Below are 19,720 nucleotides of genomic sequence, written 5' to 3' on the forward strand. Positions count from 1 at the left end.
TGGGGAGAAAAGAAATGACCAGACTAAGATTCTGTTAAAGGGAGTCCGCCAGCAGTTTTGACCATGCAAAAATGCTGACAGCACTAGGTAAGGGCTGTGTTGAGCAAAGCTTTAATCGTCAGAATTAGTGTGAATATTATGTATCATATAGCATATTGATTAATGCATTATTTGTCTATTTTTGTGTTCATTGTATGCAGGAAGCTCCTAAGCATCCCCTAGTGGTGGCTGCAGGCAGACAGAATTTTATTCATTCTGTGCAAAGGATTTGGAGCTCTCTAGCTGAAAAACGGAGCCTGAACCACGATAAAAACATACTTATACACAATTATGGACTTTTATTGAGTAAAAGGGAAACTAAATCATACTTAGGCAGTGACATTCATTATAAGGCTACTTTCACAGGCTGTTCTTCGGCAGAGAAACAGCATTGCAGGATGTTCCCGGAATGCCCGCCGGCCCCGTTAACTATAATGAAGTCTGGTGGTGATCTGGCCTCTACAGAGCAAAATGCTTTGATTCGAATGGACAAAAAAAACAAGGTCATTCTACGCCGAAGAGCGTGCTGGATAGATGAGCTGTAAATGTGAAAGTAGCCTTGTAATGAATGTCAGTGCTTAAGTATGATTTTGTTTCCCTTGTACTCAAGAAAAGTCCTTTAAAGTCAATATTAAAAAAGTAGCCTAAGCCTCCATAGACATTGGAATAATGTCCTTTTTGGTGGGATGCTCCGACATCTAATATGTATGAAGGCTGACAAACTCTTGGTTGAGTTATCTTACACTTATACACATACAGGCTCAGGTACAAAATATTCCAACAGATGCTCAGTTTTTTGTTTCGTATTCACAGATTTACCTGAATTATGAATGTCACTGCCAAAAGCAGACTTGGGTGTCTTACTCTTCCTTTTCCATTCACAAGGCCAACTATAGTGCTTAACCCAGTGCTTTATGAGAAGCCACCATAGCTGTTCTGTGGACAAGGTTTCCAAAGGACTGTCAATGCAGTAGGCCACATCAGGGCAAATACGGAGCTCACTAGCCAGGACTGCCAGCTGAAGAGGGCTGATTTTCCTTTTCTTGTTTTCAAAGCTCTCCATCAGACAAGGTGGCACTTCTCGGCTTGGCATTGCTAAGTGCTTGCGGAAGATGCACAAGCGTTCATTTTTATCTGATTGAATTTCCAACTCTTCTATCTGGACATCTGAACGTGACATCAAACATTTGTAGGACAGGTGGGAATTCCTGACTGTCATAATCATTTTGCAATAATGGGGTAATTTGGAAGGAAGCCAATCAAACCCTTTTGCCTAGCAGTAAAATAAAAAAAAGTGTTAAAAAGAAAATGTATAAAAAGGTTACTTTGGAGATGTCAAAAGCCATACTAGATTCAGATCACCCGCTGCATCAATATCTACATCTTACTGGCTTAAATACTGGAAACTATGAGGAACATTTATTAAGACCGGCGTTTTAGACGCTGGTCTTAATAAAGGCCCTGTGCTAACGGTGGATCCGCCAGAGTTCTGAAGAGGCGCAAGCCTCTCCATAACTTTGGCGCATTCAGTGCCGGTTCTAAATGTAAGACAGCCTCCTAGCTGTCATACATTTAGACCTTTTTCTACCCTAAAACAGGCATAGAAAATGGTGAATGAGATGGGCCTGCCGGCCCATCCTCTTCCCCACCGCGTCCACAATTTTAAACCTAGTGTTAGCGGGGCAAAGTTGCACACAGTTTCGCAACTAACCATTGCGCCGCCATCTGCGCCTGCAGTACACCTAATTTAGGCGTATTTCAGTATAGTAAATGACCACCTATGTGTGCATATGTGTGGAGATGGATGTGAATGGGAATTTTAATTCACATAAGGATGCAAATCATAAATCATAAAAGAGTGTGTCTTCAGAATCTCTTATTAGTATCTCCTCAGCAAGGACCCCAAAGTGAACAGCTGCACATGCGCGGCCATGCTACGGGAGTTCAGAAAATAGCCGGCTCAGCTATTCCAGCATTCCCATGACAGCTAAAGTAGCAGTGGTCATGTTGGCACAGTGTGCCCTCCATTCACTGCTATGGGACTTCCATAAAAGAATGAATTGATTGTCTCACGTCAGTTGAAGCCTGACAAAAAAAATGAATAAAGTCCTCCAGATAAGTAAGTAAACGAGTTTTAAAAAGAGTTTTAAATTGTGGGATATACCCATTAATAATGAAAATAATAATTAGTGAATCCTATTTGAATTTTTTAACATCCAAAAACTATATAATCTGCTGTAAAGACTATGCTACTCTATGTAAATCACCATAAAAAGGAAGGATGCTGGGACATGTGAGCTCAGCATCTGCAAAATTCGTAATAAAAAATGGGCTAAGATATAAGACGTAACTCTATATCTATAAAAGAGCTATACCTGCTGTGCATTTACACCATGAATTCCCGATAGCTCATCCACTCCATCCAGAATAAGGACACACGGTTTTAGGGCAACAGATGCCAGGAAAGCCTCCACAAGCAGTGGGAATTCCCACAAGTCCTTAATGTTCTCACTGGAATAAAAATCATCCACCTGGATACCTGAAGAATGATGAGGCCCAGAATCAATACGTGTTTATGACAATTTACTATAGAAATGAATACAGGAGGTTGTTAATGCCTTGAAGAGGTTTCCGGATTCTAGATATTGATCACTTATCATCAATTCAGATCATGGGAGTCCAACACCCGACACCCCTACTGATCAACTGTTTGGAGAAGCCCCTGGAGCTAACACTTCAATAGGAGCGAAGCTGCATTAACTTGACATGGCAACTACACAGTGGATGGAGCCTTCAGCCTTCAGCTCTGTCATGTTATTTCTGGTGAAGCTGCTGAGAACGGCTGATCTGTGAAGATGTTGGGTGTTAGACTCTCATGATCTGATACTGATGACCTATCCTAAGGATAGGTCATCAATATCTTGAGCATAGACAACCTCTTCAACACCTTCCCATATCTAACTTATATAGAAGCAGCTAGGTTTCATTTTTTTTTCATCCTGACTTTGCAAGAGCCTTAACTTTTTTACTTTTCCGATCACATAGCTGTATGAGGACTGTTTTTGCAGGACAAGACATTTTTGGCACCATTTAAGTTAAGAAATTTTGGGGTGAAGTTGAAAAAAAAAGAAAATTCCATCTTTGTTATTGGCTTTGCAGTGTTCAATGTGTCGCAGGCAGGACTTCCTAGGAAGATTATAATGCCAGACTTTGCGCCAGAAGGTATCAATTGGTGTACTATTTTAGTACACAAAACTTTCCCCATTGTGTTCCATATCATTCCTCTGGAGAATTGGCCACTCCACCTACGAGGACTGAGAAGATACCGGCTGCACCGACCCCCTGTCCTCACGAGTGTTGTGCCTACGTATGCACAACACCAGAAGGTGAGCACAACCATTGATGTCTTATTTTCATACATCTTTTATCGAACTTACTACCCTATGAGCGCCTTCCTATCTTTTTTCGCCATAATGACAACCAATAGGAAGCCCATGATTTTGCGGTGTGGGGGGAATTGAAGACAGGCAAAGCCCAAGGTGTCACAGGAGACACATTTATATGGATCTTTACAATAGTAATTGCACAAAGAATGATCTAGCCACTTACAAAAAGCAGTGCTTTAAAGGGGATGTCCCAGCTGGACTACCACTTCTAAGAATCAGGCCCGGGATTCTTCTGTTGACGGCAGATCTGGCTTCCTTAAAGGGGTATTCCAGGATAGTGGATAAATACTAGATCGTGGGGGTCCTACCACGTGGACCCCCTCTGATCACAAGAACGGGAGCCCCATACCATGTAGAGCGGCCTGAAATTAACGGAGCGGCTCCATTTATTTCTATGGGAGTTGTGGAGCGCTGTACTCGTCTATCTCTAGAACTGCCATAGAAATGAATGAAGTGGCCTTGCACATAATCGACGGGCCTCTTGGCTTTTTCAGGGGGCTCAACTGAGTACCCCGACAAGCTGTTACCTACTGGGGAGGCTCCATGCTGCCACTCAGATGACTAGGCATGCATGTACTACATGGATGCATTGACTCCAACACAATGGGAGCCAATCTAGCAGTTGCTCTCCACCCTGGCTGATATGACGTGCATATGCTCTAATACAGCATATGGAAGACTGTTGCCAATATGTGACAAACAGAGTCTCCAGAAAGCAGGCAGCTGCAGTATCTTACCATTGTCTATAATCACTGCCTACACAATGAGAACTATGAGTGTATATAGATTGTGAGCCCCACTGGGGACAGCAAGTGATGATAATGTCTGTAAAGGGCTGTGAAATATGTTGGCGCTATATAAGCAAATAAAATATGGATGAATACAATGGATGTTGTAGTGCTGGTGGAGGCTTTCTGGATCCTGGTCAATAGGTTTTCCCACACAGCATTTTTCATTAGGATATTGGCATGTATTCCGCACCAAAATCCACATGAAATCTAAATCCCATTGCTTTTAATGTGTATCTGCGAGTGTGTCCCCATTCCCACATCCATGGATTTTCTTATGTCGCTGCTTATCACGGATTCCACACAGAAACCATACTGGGTTTGGTACATGCAGATTAGTCCCACTGAATGAGCCTAACCCATGTGTGGGCACATGGAAAATCAAGCTACAAAATCGCGGCAGAGTTCGGGGGGTCACCCTCGGATTTATGCCATAGACTCCACATTGGATTTTCCACATACAAACGCATGTGGAAAATCGTTGCCCTAACCTGAGATTAAAATTCTGGATAAAATGGGAAAGAAATGTTAGCATTCTGCTAACTAAAAAACGGCAGCAGTGCGAATCCCTCTCCTGTCCTTGACTCCATACTGATGACTCCTATATGAATGCATATATAATCCCAAACTGCAGTTGCAGTCTTGGCCACTGTGTTTTCTTTCATTCACTGACAGCAAATGTAAGAGTAAAGAACTTTAGAAAGTTTTCTTAAGGCAAAAGCTGAGCTTTGTTTAAAAAGTAACTGCCATTCTATTTGTGTTTTTGTAATGTATAGGGGCAGTGATACTGACCATTTTTGTAATATATTTTAATTACTGAACTAGTATATTTTTATTAGAAAAATAGCTGTAAAGTGGCCCATTTTGAGCCCTAGCAGCGCTCCTCTGTCTTCTGTTTACATAACAGTGGAGACTTGCTAACACTGACTGTGTTATGTAAACAGAAGACAGAGGAGCGTTGCTAAGGCTGAAAATGGGCCACTTTACAGCTATTTTTCTAATAGAAATGTATGATTTCAGTAATTAAAGTATATTATAAAAACGATCAGTATCACTGCCCCTATACATTACACAAATGAAAATAGAACGGCAGTTACACTTTAAAGCCCAAAGTACATCAATTACCATTTATCTCAACAGAGATTAGAGGTAAATGTTATGTTTATTATAGGGTACTCATTATTACCTATTCAGGTCATACATTAAATTAACATTACAGAATTTTATGAATGCTAATAATAGTTACCAAAATAATCACACTGTAGCAAAATGATGCAATGTCGCATGAAGCTCAAGATGTCATCGCTTCGTCCACTACTTCCCACAAAATAAGAGATTACTGAAACATTGGGGCTGTATCTTCTAAATGAGCGCAGCCATTGGGCCACTGCTGTTGACTTTCCACAGCCCCTGGCTCCATGCAGTAACAGAATGGACTTCTCAGTTTCCAACCTGTGGCCAGAGACAGAAAGTGGGTCCATAGGTTAGTGTTTGTTGTACTAGTATGCCATTATAAAAAATATTTAAAGCTCCAAAATCCACTTGGAAAACGTTCTGCATTCTTGGCGCTAATAACATATTTGCAATTTAATAACCTGAAAGGAAAAAGATCCCAACTGATCAAAACTGGCCTTGTTTCCCACAGCAACCAATCACAGCTTTAATTTTTCTATAGCAGTTTAGGAAATTAAAAGGGTTTTCCGAAACTTTCCGCTGATGACCTCTATCCTCTGGATCGATTCAAATAAATCTTTGTCGCACTCTTGTGAGGAGCTGTAAGTAGGGTTCCAACCCCGTTTCCAATGAAGCATACAACTACAGCTTATTTGGTTTGCAATTATGTTGATTCAGGTTTTTATTTGACTTGCGGCAATTTTCATATCGTATAACGTTTCGGCACGCAGGCCTTCTTCAGATACTATGCCGCAGGATTGAAAGAGGAAGAATTGGTAGTACCTACCAATTCTTCCTCTTTCAATCCTGTGGCATAGCATCTGAAGAAGGCCTGCGTGCCGAAACGTTATACGATATGAATATTGCCGCAAGTCAAATACTAACCTCTGGATCAGCGCTTGAAGTAGTACCGCGGCCTTCTCACAGCTTTTTCTAGGCCATGTGACGTCACGCTCAACGGTCAGATGGCCTAGGCACAGCTCAACCAGAATGAAGTGAAAGGGACATGTCCTATTTTCTGCCGTATTTTGCAGATTGCAGAACAATTCAAGTAAATGGGTCCGCATCCGCAGCACAGAGTGCACAGTGCTCGTATATTGCGCACCACTATTTGCAGTCCTCAGCACGGGCACAGAGCCCTTAGGTTTGTCTGAATGAGCCCTAAAAGTCTTGGAAAACCCCTTTAACTTTAATCTCTGGTTGCTGTGTGCAACGACAGTTTTCATATTAGAGAGTTCTGTTGTAACGTAGGGGACCCATTTAGTACCTTTCCGGTACTGCAGCTAAAAAATAAATAAATCACAGTATGAAATAATATATAGTGTAGGAATATAAGGCTGTATATCACTGAATAATTATCCTACTAAAACTTAACTTTTATATCATTAACAATTAAAATAAGTCCCACAAATAAAGTGTTTAGATAGTGTTTAGATAGCTGCATATATAGGATAAGATAAGCTTATGCACAAATAGGCACAGGGTATATAGGCATAAGGAGTACGATTTTGGACTAGATAGTCCCCACTCACGGTTTGATGAATTTGCTGTTGTGGAGATGTATCGTGCCACAGCAGAGTATACGTGTTTGTGGTAGGAAGGTCCACAGGAACAAAATGGTAGATATTCACTGCAGGTATCATAGAAAAGTGATGTAGTCACCGGCTCTCCTTATGCAGGACGGGTAGGTAGCTGGGAGAACTAATGTCCCTAGCCAACCAGTGAGGCCCTGCCTAAAAGCGGAGAGGTCTCCCGCCTATATGCGGGAGAATCACCCCCAAGGGAGCGACCCCACTTATCGATGGCTATCCCTGTTATCCTGGCCCTGAAAAATATTCTCCCAGTGTCAGCACAGCCAAAAGAGAGATAATCTGTTATCCCAACGCGTTTCCTCCGATAAAATATGTCACCGGATTCATGAGGCAGTGGATTCCACTGCAAATGAGGCAGTGGAAAAATGGCAGAAACCCTTCTGTCCTGTGAGGGGGGCCTGGTTTGATTCTCGCTATGGGGTCCTTACTTCTCTATGTACACCACTGGTTGCTAGGTTAAAACATTCTGGACCTGGGACCCAGATGTTTTTTCCCAGGCCCCGAATGTACTGCCTGCCAGATAGATACAATTGTATTGTCGTTCTCAGGACGGCAATACAAATAGGGTGGCCGGTTTTAGGCCTGACAATCCGGCTTTCAGACTCCCTGTCCTCCGTCCGGGCATGGGGCCTGGACGGATGCAGGGATGTCCTCCTTTTCAGTAGCTCACACTCAGGCAGCAGCATTGAGCTATCTGAGCGTGAGCTACAACTACAAACTGACTGACTAACAGGCTTCTCTCACCTCCAGTCAGTCACTTGAGCCCGCAGACATGGCTCCCTGTGGCTGACAGAGGGGGAGAGAAGCACCCCGGGCTGCCCCAGCTCACCTTCCCATGTGAAAGTTCTCTCCCCCACCCTATTTTTTTGGCAGGCGATGGGGGCGTGGCTTCATGGAGCGGGGTGTGGTTTTCCATGTGGCTTAGCAATTTGGGGGCGTAGCTTTCTGGGGTGAAGCCAGTGGCCACCCTAAATGCAATTGAATCTAATGCACTAGAAGAGCTGAAGGACCTGTGATGACATCACAGTCCATGTGATCAATGCTGAAGGCAGTGGTTGAGAAGGACCTGCGATGATGATACTATCATGTGACCAGTGCAGGAGAGGATAGTGCTCAGCAGTCAAGAGGAGAAGTCCTGGGGAAGAAGCTGTGGTGAGGTCTGCTAAAGTAATGCTGGGAATTGTGGTTATTTAACTGGGATTATATGTTAGGGCCAGGGAGGGATGTTATTTACATGGGACTGTATGTTGGAGTGATGTTATTTACATGGGACTGCATGTTGGAGGTGGCTGGGGCAGGCTGATGTTATCTACATGGGACTGTATTTTAAAGGTTGATGTGGGAGGGAGTGATGTTATTTACATGGGACTGAATGTTGAGGAGGTGATGTTCTTTACATGGGATTGCATGTTGGAGGTGGCTGGGGAGGGGGTGATGTTATTTACATGGGACTGTATGTTGAAGGCGGCTGGGGAGGGGTTGATGTTATTTACTGTATATTGAAGAGGCTGAAGGAAGGGGAGTTGTGTTATTTACCTGAGACTGTATTTTGGAGGGGGCAGGAGAGATGGTGCGATGTTATTTACATGGCACTCTATGGCGGAGGGAGGGAAATAATGTTATTTAGATAGGACTGTATGGTGGAGGGGCTGAGGAATTATCATTTCTGAGGACACTAAAGGGAGGAATATAACTACAGGGGGCACTTCAGGGCAAGCATTATAACAGTAGGGGGCAGTATAAATACTGGGAGCAATGTAGGGGCATTTTAAATACAGGGGACATTAGGTGTTGTTACTACTGGGGGGTCTATTGGAGTGACTTATAGATCCGCCTTATTTCTACTAAGAGCACTATGGGGGGCCTTATTACTACTGAGGGGTCTGCAGAGAGCTTTATTACCACTGGTGGAACAATAGGGAGCCTTATTTGTACTCTGTGAGGGCATGATTAATACTGGAGGGCTTTTCTACTAATGGAGGCACTCTTGGGGAGCATAATAACTGTAAGGGGCAGTATTACTAATGAGGGCATTCTAGAAGAGAATTTCTATTGGTGGGACTTTGAGGGGCACTATTACTATGGGCGGGGACTATCTGTATGGCACAAATTTTTCTTCAGGATAGTATTTGGGGGTATTGGGGAGCACAGCGAGCAGCAGGATAACACTGTTGGGTCTCCAGGATAGAAAAGTGAGGAAGCTAAGATGTCTGTGTGTCAAACTCTGCAGAGACGAGAAGCAGCTGAAAGAAGTTGTCCGGACCGAATGGAGAAGATGATGACAGAGAAGATGTACATCAGAGGAGACGTCACCTGGGAGGCCTGTATGTGAGAGGTATAGCAAGTACAGTAAAATGTCTTTAGTGCTAGAACAGTAGTGGCAAACCTATGGCACGGATGCCAGAGGCGGCACTCAGAGCCCTCTTTGTGGGCACCCCCACCCTAGAAAAAGTCTATGGTGTACCAATATGCCTTAGACTTTTCCTGCCATTCATCAGCGCAGGACGCGCTATGAACTGCACAGGCAGCGCACTGAATGTAGGCAGGCTGTTATAGCTAAGGGATAAAGTACATGGAAGATATACTATATTGGACTGTAGTATTCAGGGTAAATTGCTGTGTGGGCACTTTGCAATAAATAAGATGGTTTTGGGTTACATTTTGGGCACTCAGTCTCTAAAAGGTTCACCATCACTGTGCTAGAGTGTCCGGGGGTTTGGTTGGGGGGTTGACTTGGGGAATTGGGCTATATGCATTGGGGCTTGGGCCCCGGATCTTTTGAGACCCTAGCAACGTCCCTGGTGAGATGTTTGATAAATATGGCAAAAATGTTGTCAATGCAAAAAAAAAAACGAATTAAAAAATCCCCCTCATGATAAATTCCCTCAGAAAAAGCAGGTAAAAAAAATCAGTGAGATGAAGGCTTCTTTCAGTGCAAGATACCCACCTTGAAGATGCACTGGCACTATCTGTCTGTTCATTTGTCAGGTGCCCACATGCAAACGTATCCAAAACCGTGAAGAGCTTGTTTAACCCTTGTGAGGCCACAAACTCTTTGCAAAGACGTTCAGCGTATGCTTGGTGGTAGGCTTGTGCAAGGTTGTGTTCATGACCTTAAATACACATAGTAAGGAACATTATCTCGCTGCCAGACAAATAATTCCAGCCTAAAGCATGGAAAAGCTTATCAAAATGTGCAAACTCTGCTCCCTGATTAGATGCAAGGACCAGCATTACCTACCTTGTGCTGAACTGTAATACATCAAAAACTTGAATATTTCATAGCATGTAGAACAAAATGCACAGGGCTGGGAAATACATGGACAGGATTTCTAGAAAACTGTGGTCAGTGAACTAATGCAACAGAGGGTGAAATCTGGGGCGAACCCGAAACAAATTCACTTAGGCCTCTTTCAGACGAGCGTGTCCTGTGCGGAAATCCCATTCAGTGTGTGAGCGTGATTTCCTGTTATGGACACTGCTTGTTTTGCAGAAGGGCATGGCATTATAATGATTTATAATGCTGTGTGTCTCTGCGTGACCTGTAACTACTGAATTCTATGTACATAAAGCTGTCAGTGTAATACTGTAGAAGTAAGGTCATGCAGAGACACACAGCATTATAAAGCATTATAATGCCACACGCTGCTGCAAAACGAGCAGTGTTCATAACAGGAAATGACACCCACACACGGAGAGTGAATCCCGCACAGGACATGCTAGTCTGAAAGAGGCTTTGGGGAGATTTATCAAAACTGGTGTAAAGGAAAACTGGCTTAGTTGTCCATAGCAACAAATCAGATTCCACCTTTCAAAGAAGCTCTGAAACATCAAAGGTGGAATCTGCTATGAGCAACTAAGTCAGTTTTCCTTTATAACAGTTTTGATAAGTCTCCTCCACTGTGTTTTATAGTAGCAGCAAAGTTGATAAGGCATTTTTAATGGAATGATAATAAAGCCTAGCTTAAAGGGCTTCTGTCACCCCACTAAACTATTTATTTATTTTTTGTATACTTATAATCCCTATCCTGCCATATTGCCATACATCATGTTATTAATAATTTCCGTTCAGTAGATTTAGCAAAAAACGTACTTTTATGATATGCTAATTACCTTTCTACCAGCAAGTAGGGCGTCTACTTGCTGGTAGCAGCCGCAGAAATCCGCCCCCTCCTCTTGTTGATTGACAGGGCCAGCCGCGATCTCCTCCTCGGGCCGGCCCTGTCAGCATTTAAAAAATCGCGCGCCTGTGTTCATTCGGCGCAGACGCTCTGAGATAAGGAGGCTCGCCTCCTCAGAATTCCCTCAGTGCGCCTGCGCCGATGACATCACCGAAAGAGAAGACGTCATCGGCGCAGGCGCACTGAGGGAGTGCTGAGGAGGCGAGCCTCCTTATCTCAGAGCGCCTGCGCCGAATCAACACAGGCGCGCGATTTTTGAAATGCTGACAGGGCCAGTCGGGGGAGGAGATCGCGGCTGGCCCTGTCAATCAACCAGAGGAGGGGGCGGTTTTCTGCGGCTGCTACCAGCAAGTAGACGCCCTACTTGCTGGTAGAAAGGTAATTAGCATATCATAAAAGTACGTTTTTTGCTAAATCTACTGAACGAAAATTTTTAATAACATAATGTATGGCAATATGGCACGATAGGGATTATAAGTACACAAAAAAAAAAAAATTAGTTTAGTGGGGTGACAGAAGCCCTTTAACCACCTCAGCCCCCAGTGCTTAAACACCCTGAAAGACCAGGCCACTTTTTACACTTCTGACCTACACTACTTTCACCGTTTATTGCTCGGTCATGCAACTTACCACCCAAATGAATTTTACCTCCTTTTCTTCTCACTAATAGAGCTTTCATTTGGTGGTATTTCATTGCTGCTGACATTTTTACTTTTTTTGTTATTAATCGAAATTTAACGATTTTTTTGCAAAAAAATGACATTTTTCACTTTCAGTTGTAAAATTTTGAAAAAAAAACGAGATCCATATAGAAATTTTGCTCTAAATTTATTGTTCTACATGTCTTTGATAAAAAAAAAATGTTTGGGTAAAAAAAAAATGGTTTGGGTAAAAGTTATAGCGTTTACAAACTATGGTACAAAAATGTGAATTTCCACTTTTTGAAGCAGCTCTGACTTTCTGAGCACCTGTCATGTTTCCTGAGGTTCTACACCCCACAAATGACCCTATTTCGGAAAGTACACACCCTAAGGTATTCGCTGATGGGCATAGTGAGTTCATAGAACTTTTTATTTTTTGTCACAAGTTAGCGGAAAATGATGATTTTTATTTTTTTTCTTTTCTTACAAAGTCTCATATTCCACTAACTTGTGACAAAAAATAAAAACTTCTATGAACTCACTATGCCCATCAGCGAATACCTTGGGGTCTCTTCTTTCCAAAATGGGGTCACTTGTGGGGTAGTTATACTGCCCTGGCATTCTAGGGGCCCAAATGTGTGGTAAGGAGTTTGAAATCAAATTCTGTAAAAAATGACCTGTGAAATCCGAAAGGTGCTCTTTGGAATATGGGCCCCTTTGCCCACCTAGGCTGCAAAAAAGTGTCACACATCTGGTATCTCTGTATTCAGGAGAAGTTGAGGAATGTGTTTTGGGGTGTCTTTTTACATATACCCATGCTGGGTGAGATAAATATCTTGGTCAAATGCCAACTTTGTATAAAAAAATGGGAAAAGTTGTCTTTTGCCAAGATATTTCTCTCACCCAGCATGGGTATATGTAAAATGACACCCCAAAACACATTCCCCAACTTCTCCTGAGTACGGAGATACCAGATGTGTGACACTTTTTTGCAGCCTAGGTGGGCAAAGGGGCCCATATTCCAAAGAGCACCTTTAGGATTTCACAGGTCATTTTTTACAGAATTTGATTTCAAACTCCTTACCACACATTTGGGCCCCTAGAATGCCAGGGCAGTATAACTACCCCACAAGTGACCCCATTTTGGAAAGAAGAGACCCCAAGGTATTCGCTGATGGGCATAGTGAGTTCATGGAAGTTTTTATTTTTTGTCACAAGTTAGTGGAATATGAGACTTTGTATGAAAAAAAAAAATCAAAAAAAAAAATCAGCATTTTCCACTAACTTGTGACAAAAAATAAAAAATTCTAGGAACTCGCCATGCCCCTCACGGAATACCTTGGGGTGTCTTCTTTCCAAAATGGGGTCACTTGTGGGGTAGTTATACTGCCCTGGCATTTTCCAGGGGCCCTAATGTGTGGTAAGTAGGTAAATGACCTGTGAAATCCTAAAGGTGCTCTTTGGAATGTGGGCCCCTTTGCCCACCTAGGCTGCAAAAAAGTGTCACACATGTGGTATCGCCGTATTCAGGAGAAGGTGGGGAATGTGTTTTGGGGTGTCATTTTACATATACCCTTGCTGGGTGAGAGAAATATCTTGGCAAAAGACAACTTTTCCCATTTTTTTTATACAAAGTTGGCATTTGACCAAGATATTTCTCTCACCCAGCATAGGTATATGTAAAATGACACCCCAAAACACATTCCCCAACTTCTCCTGAGTACGGCGATACCAGATGTGTGACACTTTTTTGCAGCCTAGATGCGCAAAGGGGCCCAAATTCCTTTTAGGAGGGCATTTTTAGACATTTGGATACCAGACTTCTTCTCACGCTTTGGGGCCCCTAGAATGCCAGGGCAGTATAAATACCCCACATGTGACCCCATTTTGGAAAGAAGACACCCCAAGGTATTCAATGAGGGGCATGGCGAGTTCATCGAAATTTTTTTTTTTTGGCACAAGTTAGCGGAAATTGATATTTTTAATTTTTTTCTCACAAAGTCTCCCTTTCCGCTAACTTGGGACAAAAATTTCAATCTTTCATGGACTCAATATGCCCCTCACGAAATACCTGGGGGTGTCTTCTTTCCGAAATGGGGTCACATGTGGGGTATTTATACTGCCCTGGCATTCTAGGGGCCCTAAAGCGTGAGAAGAAGTCTGGAATATAAATGTCTAAAAAATTTTACGCATTTGGATTCCGTGAGGGGTATGGTGAGTTCATGTGAGATTTTATTTTTTGACACAAGTTAGTGGAATATGAGACTTTGTAAGAAAAAAAAAAAATAATTCCGCTAACTTGGGCCAAAAAAATGTCTGAATGGAGCCTTACAGAGGGTGATCAATGACAGGGGGGGTGATCAATGACAGGGGGGGGTGATCAATGACAGGGGGGGGTGATCAATGACAGGGGGGGGTGATCAATGACAGGGGGGGGTGATCAATGACAGGGGGGTGATCAATGACAGGGGGGTGATCAATGACAGGGGGGTGATCAGGGAGTCTATATGGGGTGATAACCACAGTCATTGATCACGCCCGTGTAAGGCTTCATTCAGACGTCCGTATGCGTTTTGCGGATCCGATCCATCTATCAGTGCATCCGTAAAAATCATGCGGACATCTGAATGGAGCTTTACAGGGGGGTAATCAATGACAGGGGGGTGATCAGGGAGTCTATATGGGGTGATCACCACAGTCATTGATCACGCCCCTGTAAGGCTTCATTCAGACGTCCGGATGCGTTTTGCGGTTTCGATCCATCTATCAGTGGATCCGTAAAAATCATGCGGACGTCTGAATGGAGCTTTACAGGGGGGTAATCAATGACAGGGGGGTGATCAGGGAGTCTATATGGGGTGATAACCACAGTCATTGATCATGCCCCTGTAAGGCTTCATTCAGACGTCCGGATGCGTTTTGCGGATCCGATCCATCTATCAGTGCATCCGTAAAAATCATGCGGACATATGAATGGAGCTTTACAGGGGGGTAATCAATGACAGGGGGGTGATCAGGGAGTCTATATGGGGTGATCACCACAGTCATTGATCACGCCCCTGTAAGGCTTCATTCAGACGTCCGGATGCGTTTTGCGGATCCGATCCATCTATCAGTGGATCCGTAAAAATCATGCGGACGTCTGAATGGAGCTTTACAGGGGGGTAATCAATGACAGGGGGGTGATCAGAGAGTCTATATGGGGTGATCACCACAGTCATTGATCACGCCCCTGAAAGGCTTCATTCAGACGTCCGGATGCGTTTTGCGGATCCGATCCATCTATCAGTGCATCCGTAAAAATCATGCGGACATCTGAATGGAGCTTTACAGGGGGGTAATCAATGACAGGGGGGTGATCAGGGAGTCTATATGGGGTGATCACCACAGTCATTGATCATGCCCCTGTAAGGCTTCATTCAGACGTCCGGATGCGTTTTGCGGATCCGATCCATCTATCAGTGCATCCGTAAAAATCATGCGGACATCTGAATGGAGCTTTACAGGGGGGTGATCAGGGAGTCTATATGGGGTGATCACCACAGTCATTGATCATGCCCCTGTAAGGCTTCATTCAGACGTCCGGATGCGTTTTGCGGATCCGATCCATCTATCAGTGGATCCGTAAAAATCATGCGGACGTCTGAATGGAGCTTTACAGGGGGGTAATCAATGACAGGGGGGTAATCAATGACAGGGGGGTGATCAGGGAGTCTATATGGGGTGATCACCACAGTCATTGATCACGCCCCTGTAAGGCTTCATTCAGACGTCCGGATGCGTTTTGCGGATCCGATCCATCTATCAGTGGATCCGTAAAAATCATGCGGACGTCTGAATGGAGCTTTACAGGGGGTGATCAATGACAGGGGGGTAATCAATGACAGGGGGGTGATCAGGGAGTCTATATGGGGTGATCAGGGGCTAATAAGGGGTTAATAAGTGACGGGGGGGGGTGTAGTGTAGTGTAGTGGTGCTTGGTGGTACTTTACTGAGCTACCTGTGTCCTCTGGTGGTCGATCCAAACAAAGGGGACCGCCAGAGGACCAGGTAGCAGGTATATTAGACGCTGTTATTAAAACAGCGTCTAATATACCTGTTAGGGGTTAAAAAAAACACATCTCCAGCCTGCCAGCGAACGATCGCCGCTGGCAGGCTGGAGATCAACTCTCTTACCTTCCGTTCCTGTGAGCGCGCGCGCCTGTGTGCGCGCGTTCACAGGAAGTCTCGCGTCTCGCAAGATGACGCATATATGCGTGACTGTGCGCAGCGCTGCCACCTCCGGAACGCGATCCTGCGTTAGGCGGTCCGGAGGTGGTTAAGCTGTATTTGAATAACACAGGGAAATCAATTTTAAGGGTTATTAGCACAGCAGTGTTTCCGGTATGGACACCTACATTATGCAATCATATGGAAAGCATGCAGCAGCCAATCAATGCTCTTATTCCCCCTATTACTGGTAGTAGCACTGACTGTGTGAATATATTTCCCGATTTCCCATGACCACTAGTGACAATCCCTTTAATCCCTCTCTTCTACGTCCTGAGGGCTAATCTGTGACTGTTAACTGAATCGCTCTCATTAAAAGGTCTTCCCCAAAAACGAAGAGTGGCTATGATGTCATTATTAGCCTGGAAATTTCTGGAAGTGGAGCAGTGACAGTTCATATGAGCGCAAGAACACAAGTCCATTTAACTGAATTCATAGGGTACTGACACACGTGGCGGGTGTGCTGGATATTTCTTCAGTGAATCTGGCTGAAATCCACTGTCGTTTTCAGTCTGGAAACACTACGGATTTGTCGCCAATTTTATAGTGTGCATTGTAAATAGTGAAATCAGCAGCAGCTATCCACAAGCATGTCCTGGATTTAAAATCCACACCACATGTCAAGTTACGTGGAGATTTTTACAAAGTATGCTTTAGGCCTGCACACGACCGTTTTTTTCCCCGTTTACGGGCCATTTTTTGCGTTCCGTATACGGAACCATTCATTTCAATAGTTCCGGAAAAAAAAAACTGAATGTACTCTGTATGCATCTCGTTTCCGTATATCCGTTGAAAGATAGAACATGTCCTATTATTGCCCGCAAATCACGTTCCGTGGCTCCATTCAAGTCAATGGGTCAGCAAAAAACGGAACACATACGTAATGTACTCCGTATGTCTTCTGTATCCGTTCCGTTTTTGTGGAACCATATATTGGAAATTTTATGCCCAGCCCAATTTTTTCTATGTAATTACTGTATACTTTATATGCCATACGGAAAAACGGAACGGAAAAGGAAACACAACGGAAACAAAAAATGGAACAATGGATCCGTAAAAAACGGACCGCAATACACTGAAAAAGCCATACGGTCGTGTGCAGGAGGCCTTAAGGTGACCATAGGTCGCCAACCCCCCCACACACACGTGCTCAGCATCTCATACATGTGCTCTCAATAGGGAGAGGGGGAATAACCCACTGCCAAACACCTTACTAAATGGTCAACTAGTCCTGTCAAAATCAGTGTGTTTGGCTGACGTTCATCTAATGTATGAGCACCTTTAGTATTCTAAGTACTTACAGCTGGCATCTACTAGAATAAATGGATTGTACTGTACGTCTTAGACCTTTTACATATATACAAATATGAGTATATGACTGACCTATATTTACAGGTGTGGTGCTGAGGGGATATAGTTTCTCAATGACATCACACCAGTCTCTAAGAACCAGAGTCCCAAGATCTTCTTTTGTCTTGAAAAACCTCACAGGTAATCCTCTGTCCACAATGCTGACCTTAAGTTCCCATATCTTCAGTTCTTCCACTTCATTTTCACTTGCAAAAGATGATAGGACACTCCACTTGTCATTAGCCTGCTGTAATTTATCTTCTAGATACTGATAGTCTCTAAAGTAGAAGTACTGAGACCGAGTATCCTGCAAAAGTAAAGCTTGAATGACCTCAAGTTCTGTGAAGCTACAAGACTTGTTACTTCCCTCTAAGACCCAAGGGTAGCCCCCATTAGCTGCCACTAGAAGATTCTGCTCTACGTCTGATAAACCATCAGCAGCAGAATCAGAGGATACTTGGGTCTGGCTCTCTTGCACACAGTCCCCATAGGTATGACCAAGTATACATATAAGAAAGGGGGCCGAACTGTTAATATGATCCAAACTCAGCTTTAATTGCTCGCGTGTTATATGATGATGCACATGTGACTTGAAATCCACATTATCAGATCTATTTTCTTTTGGCCAATTGAGATCAATGGGTTGAAATGAAGTCCCTCTTGTGAAACAGAGATGGTCAAGCTGAGGGAATATTGCTTCAGCCAAATAGCTTCTCTCTTCTAGAAAATCTCTTGGTGTTGAACATATATATGGCCGGATGGGTGGTCTGCTGGTAAAATAATACTGATGATCTTTCCTTGTAGTAGGCTTTGGCATGGTACGTGGTGATTCCTTCACGAATAAGACAGGTGGTCAGTTCACTGTTGTTATATGAATCACTATGGCTTTGAAAAGAGTCTTATTCACATTCTTCATCGACTAAAAAAAACTGCAAAAAAAATAAGTTATACAGTCACACTGGGATAAAAGATTCATTTTGCATCTTAGATACAAGAGATGTGGCCAAATCATCTTTACCCCTCCATAAACATTCACGTAAGACTTTAAAATGTTGGCTATAATCATGAGAAATCCCATGTATCTCCCATTACTTCCCTATCCGGATATGATATGAACATACTAAAGAAGAAGCTGGGCAGCGCTACTTCTTTCAAGCCTGTCCACATTAATATATTCACAATGCAACCACCCCTTGGATATTTGACAAAGGCACCGAACATTTAAAGGGAACCTGTTACCATGAAATGCAGTGCAATATGCAGGTAGCATGTTCTAGAGCAGGACGAGCTGAGCAGACTGAGATATAGTTTTATGGGGAATATTCCAGAAAACTTGTAATTTATGCATTTATATCTCTGCTCTCTTATGTGGGGGTTCTACTCAGTGGTTGACAGCTAACTCTCCTATTACAGATTTACCATTGAATAAGGACTGAAATCAGTTATTCAGTAATTATATTACTCCATCGTCTATGCCATACTAACCTGCATTGTGTTTGGCTTATGTACTACCATTTACATAGCAAAGTTTTCTATGAAGAGTCATTGATTCTTCTTTTAATACTGTCGACTGCCAAATCCTCATCAGGCCCCACAAAATTCCCTACAGAGTAAGATAATCCCCAGCAGGGGAGCCATCACAATGGTATAACAGGGTGATCTAGGGCATTACTTTCCCCTAAGTGCTACCAGACAGTGGTTATGCCCAGATTGTGCCCCCTCACAGTACTAATGCCCACATTGTGCCCATTACACCATGTAAATGTTGAAGTTTGGGGCTCTATGAAAAGGTTCTTCCACACTGATGTTCATGCCAGAGAAGGTTTGGAGCTCCACAGTTCTTCAGTCAGCAGAGCATTTTTATGCCCTAATCACCTCAGCACTTGGTGACCCCGCTCTGTGACTTTACGTGGTCTGCCACTTCATGGTTGAGTTGCTGTGATTCCTACATGCTTCCACTCTGTAATAATACCACTCACAGTTAATCGTGGAATATCTAGGAGGGAAGAAAAGCAATGAACTGACTTGTTGCAGTGGTGACACCCTATTATAGTACCACGCTGGATTTCAGAGAGCTCTTTAGAATGAGTGATTCTTTCACAAATGTGTGTAAAGACAGACTGCATAAAACACCTGCATTCAATGACTTAAAGCGAACCTTTCACCTCATTTTCACTTTATAAACTAGCAACAGTACCTTATAGATCATCTTCAGTGTGTTCTTATACATGTTAGTGCCGC

The 19,720-nt window shown here is 43.3% G+C and overlaps 1 protein-coding gene across 2 annotated transcripts in view; it reads right to left on the reverse strand.

Annotated features, from left to right (window-relative positions):
• The window catches only part of LOC120979245 (putative tetratricopeptide repeat protein 41), a 99,886-nt gene that overhangs the window by 48,968 nt on the left and 31,198 nt on the right, over nucleotides 1-19,720 (reverse strand). For both annotated transcript variants that reach the window (XM_040407887.1, XM_040407896.1), the window contains 5 exons: nucleotides 17,513-18,408; nucleotides 9,986-10,151; nucleotides 5,520-5,725; nucleotides 2,415-2,578; nucleotides 859-1,312 (listed from right to left, as the gene is read on the reverse strand). In XM_040407887.1, coding sequence (XP_040263821.1) covers nucleotides 859-1,312; nucleotides 2,415-2,578; nucleotides 5,520-5,725; nucleotides 9,986-10,151; nucleotides 17,513-18,296 — 1,774 coding nt within the window. In that variant the 5' untranslated portion in view covers nucleotides 18,297-18,408. The remainder of the gene's footprint in view (nucleotides 1-858; nucleotides 1,313-2,414; nucleotides 2,579-5,519; nucleotides 5,726-9,985; nucleotides 10,152-17,512; nucleotides 18,409-19,720) is intronic.

The sequence above is a fragment of the Bufo bufo genome, chromosome 1 (assembly GCF_905171765.1).
Source record: "Bufo bufo chromosome 1, aBufBuf1.1, whole genome shotgun sequence".
NCBI lineage: Eukaryota > Metazoa > Chordata > Amphibia > Anura > Bufonidae > Bufo > Bufo bufo.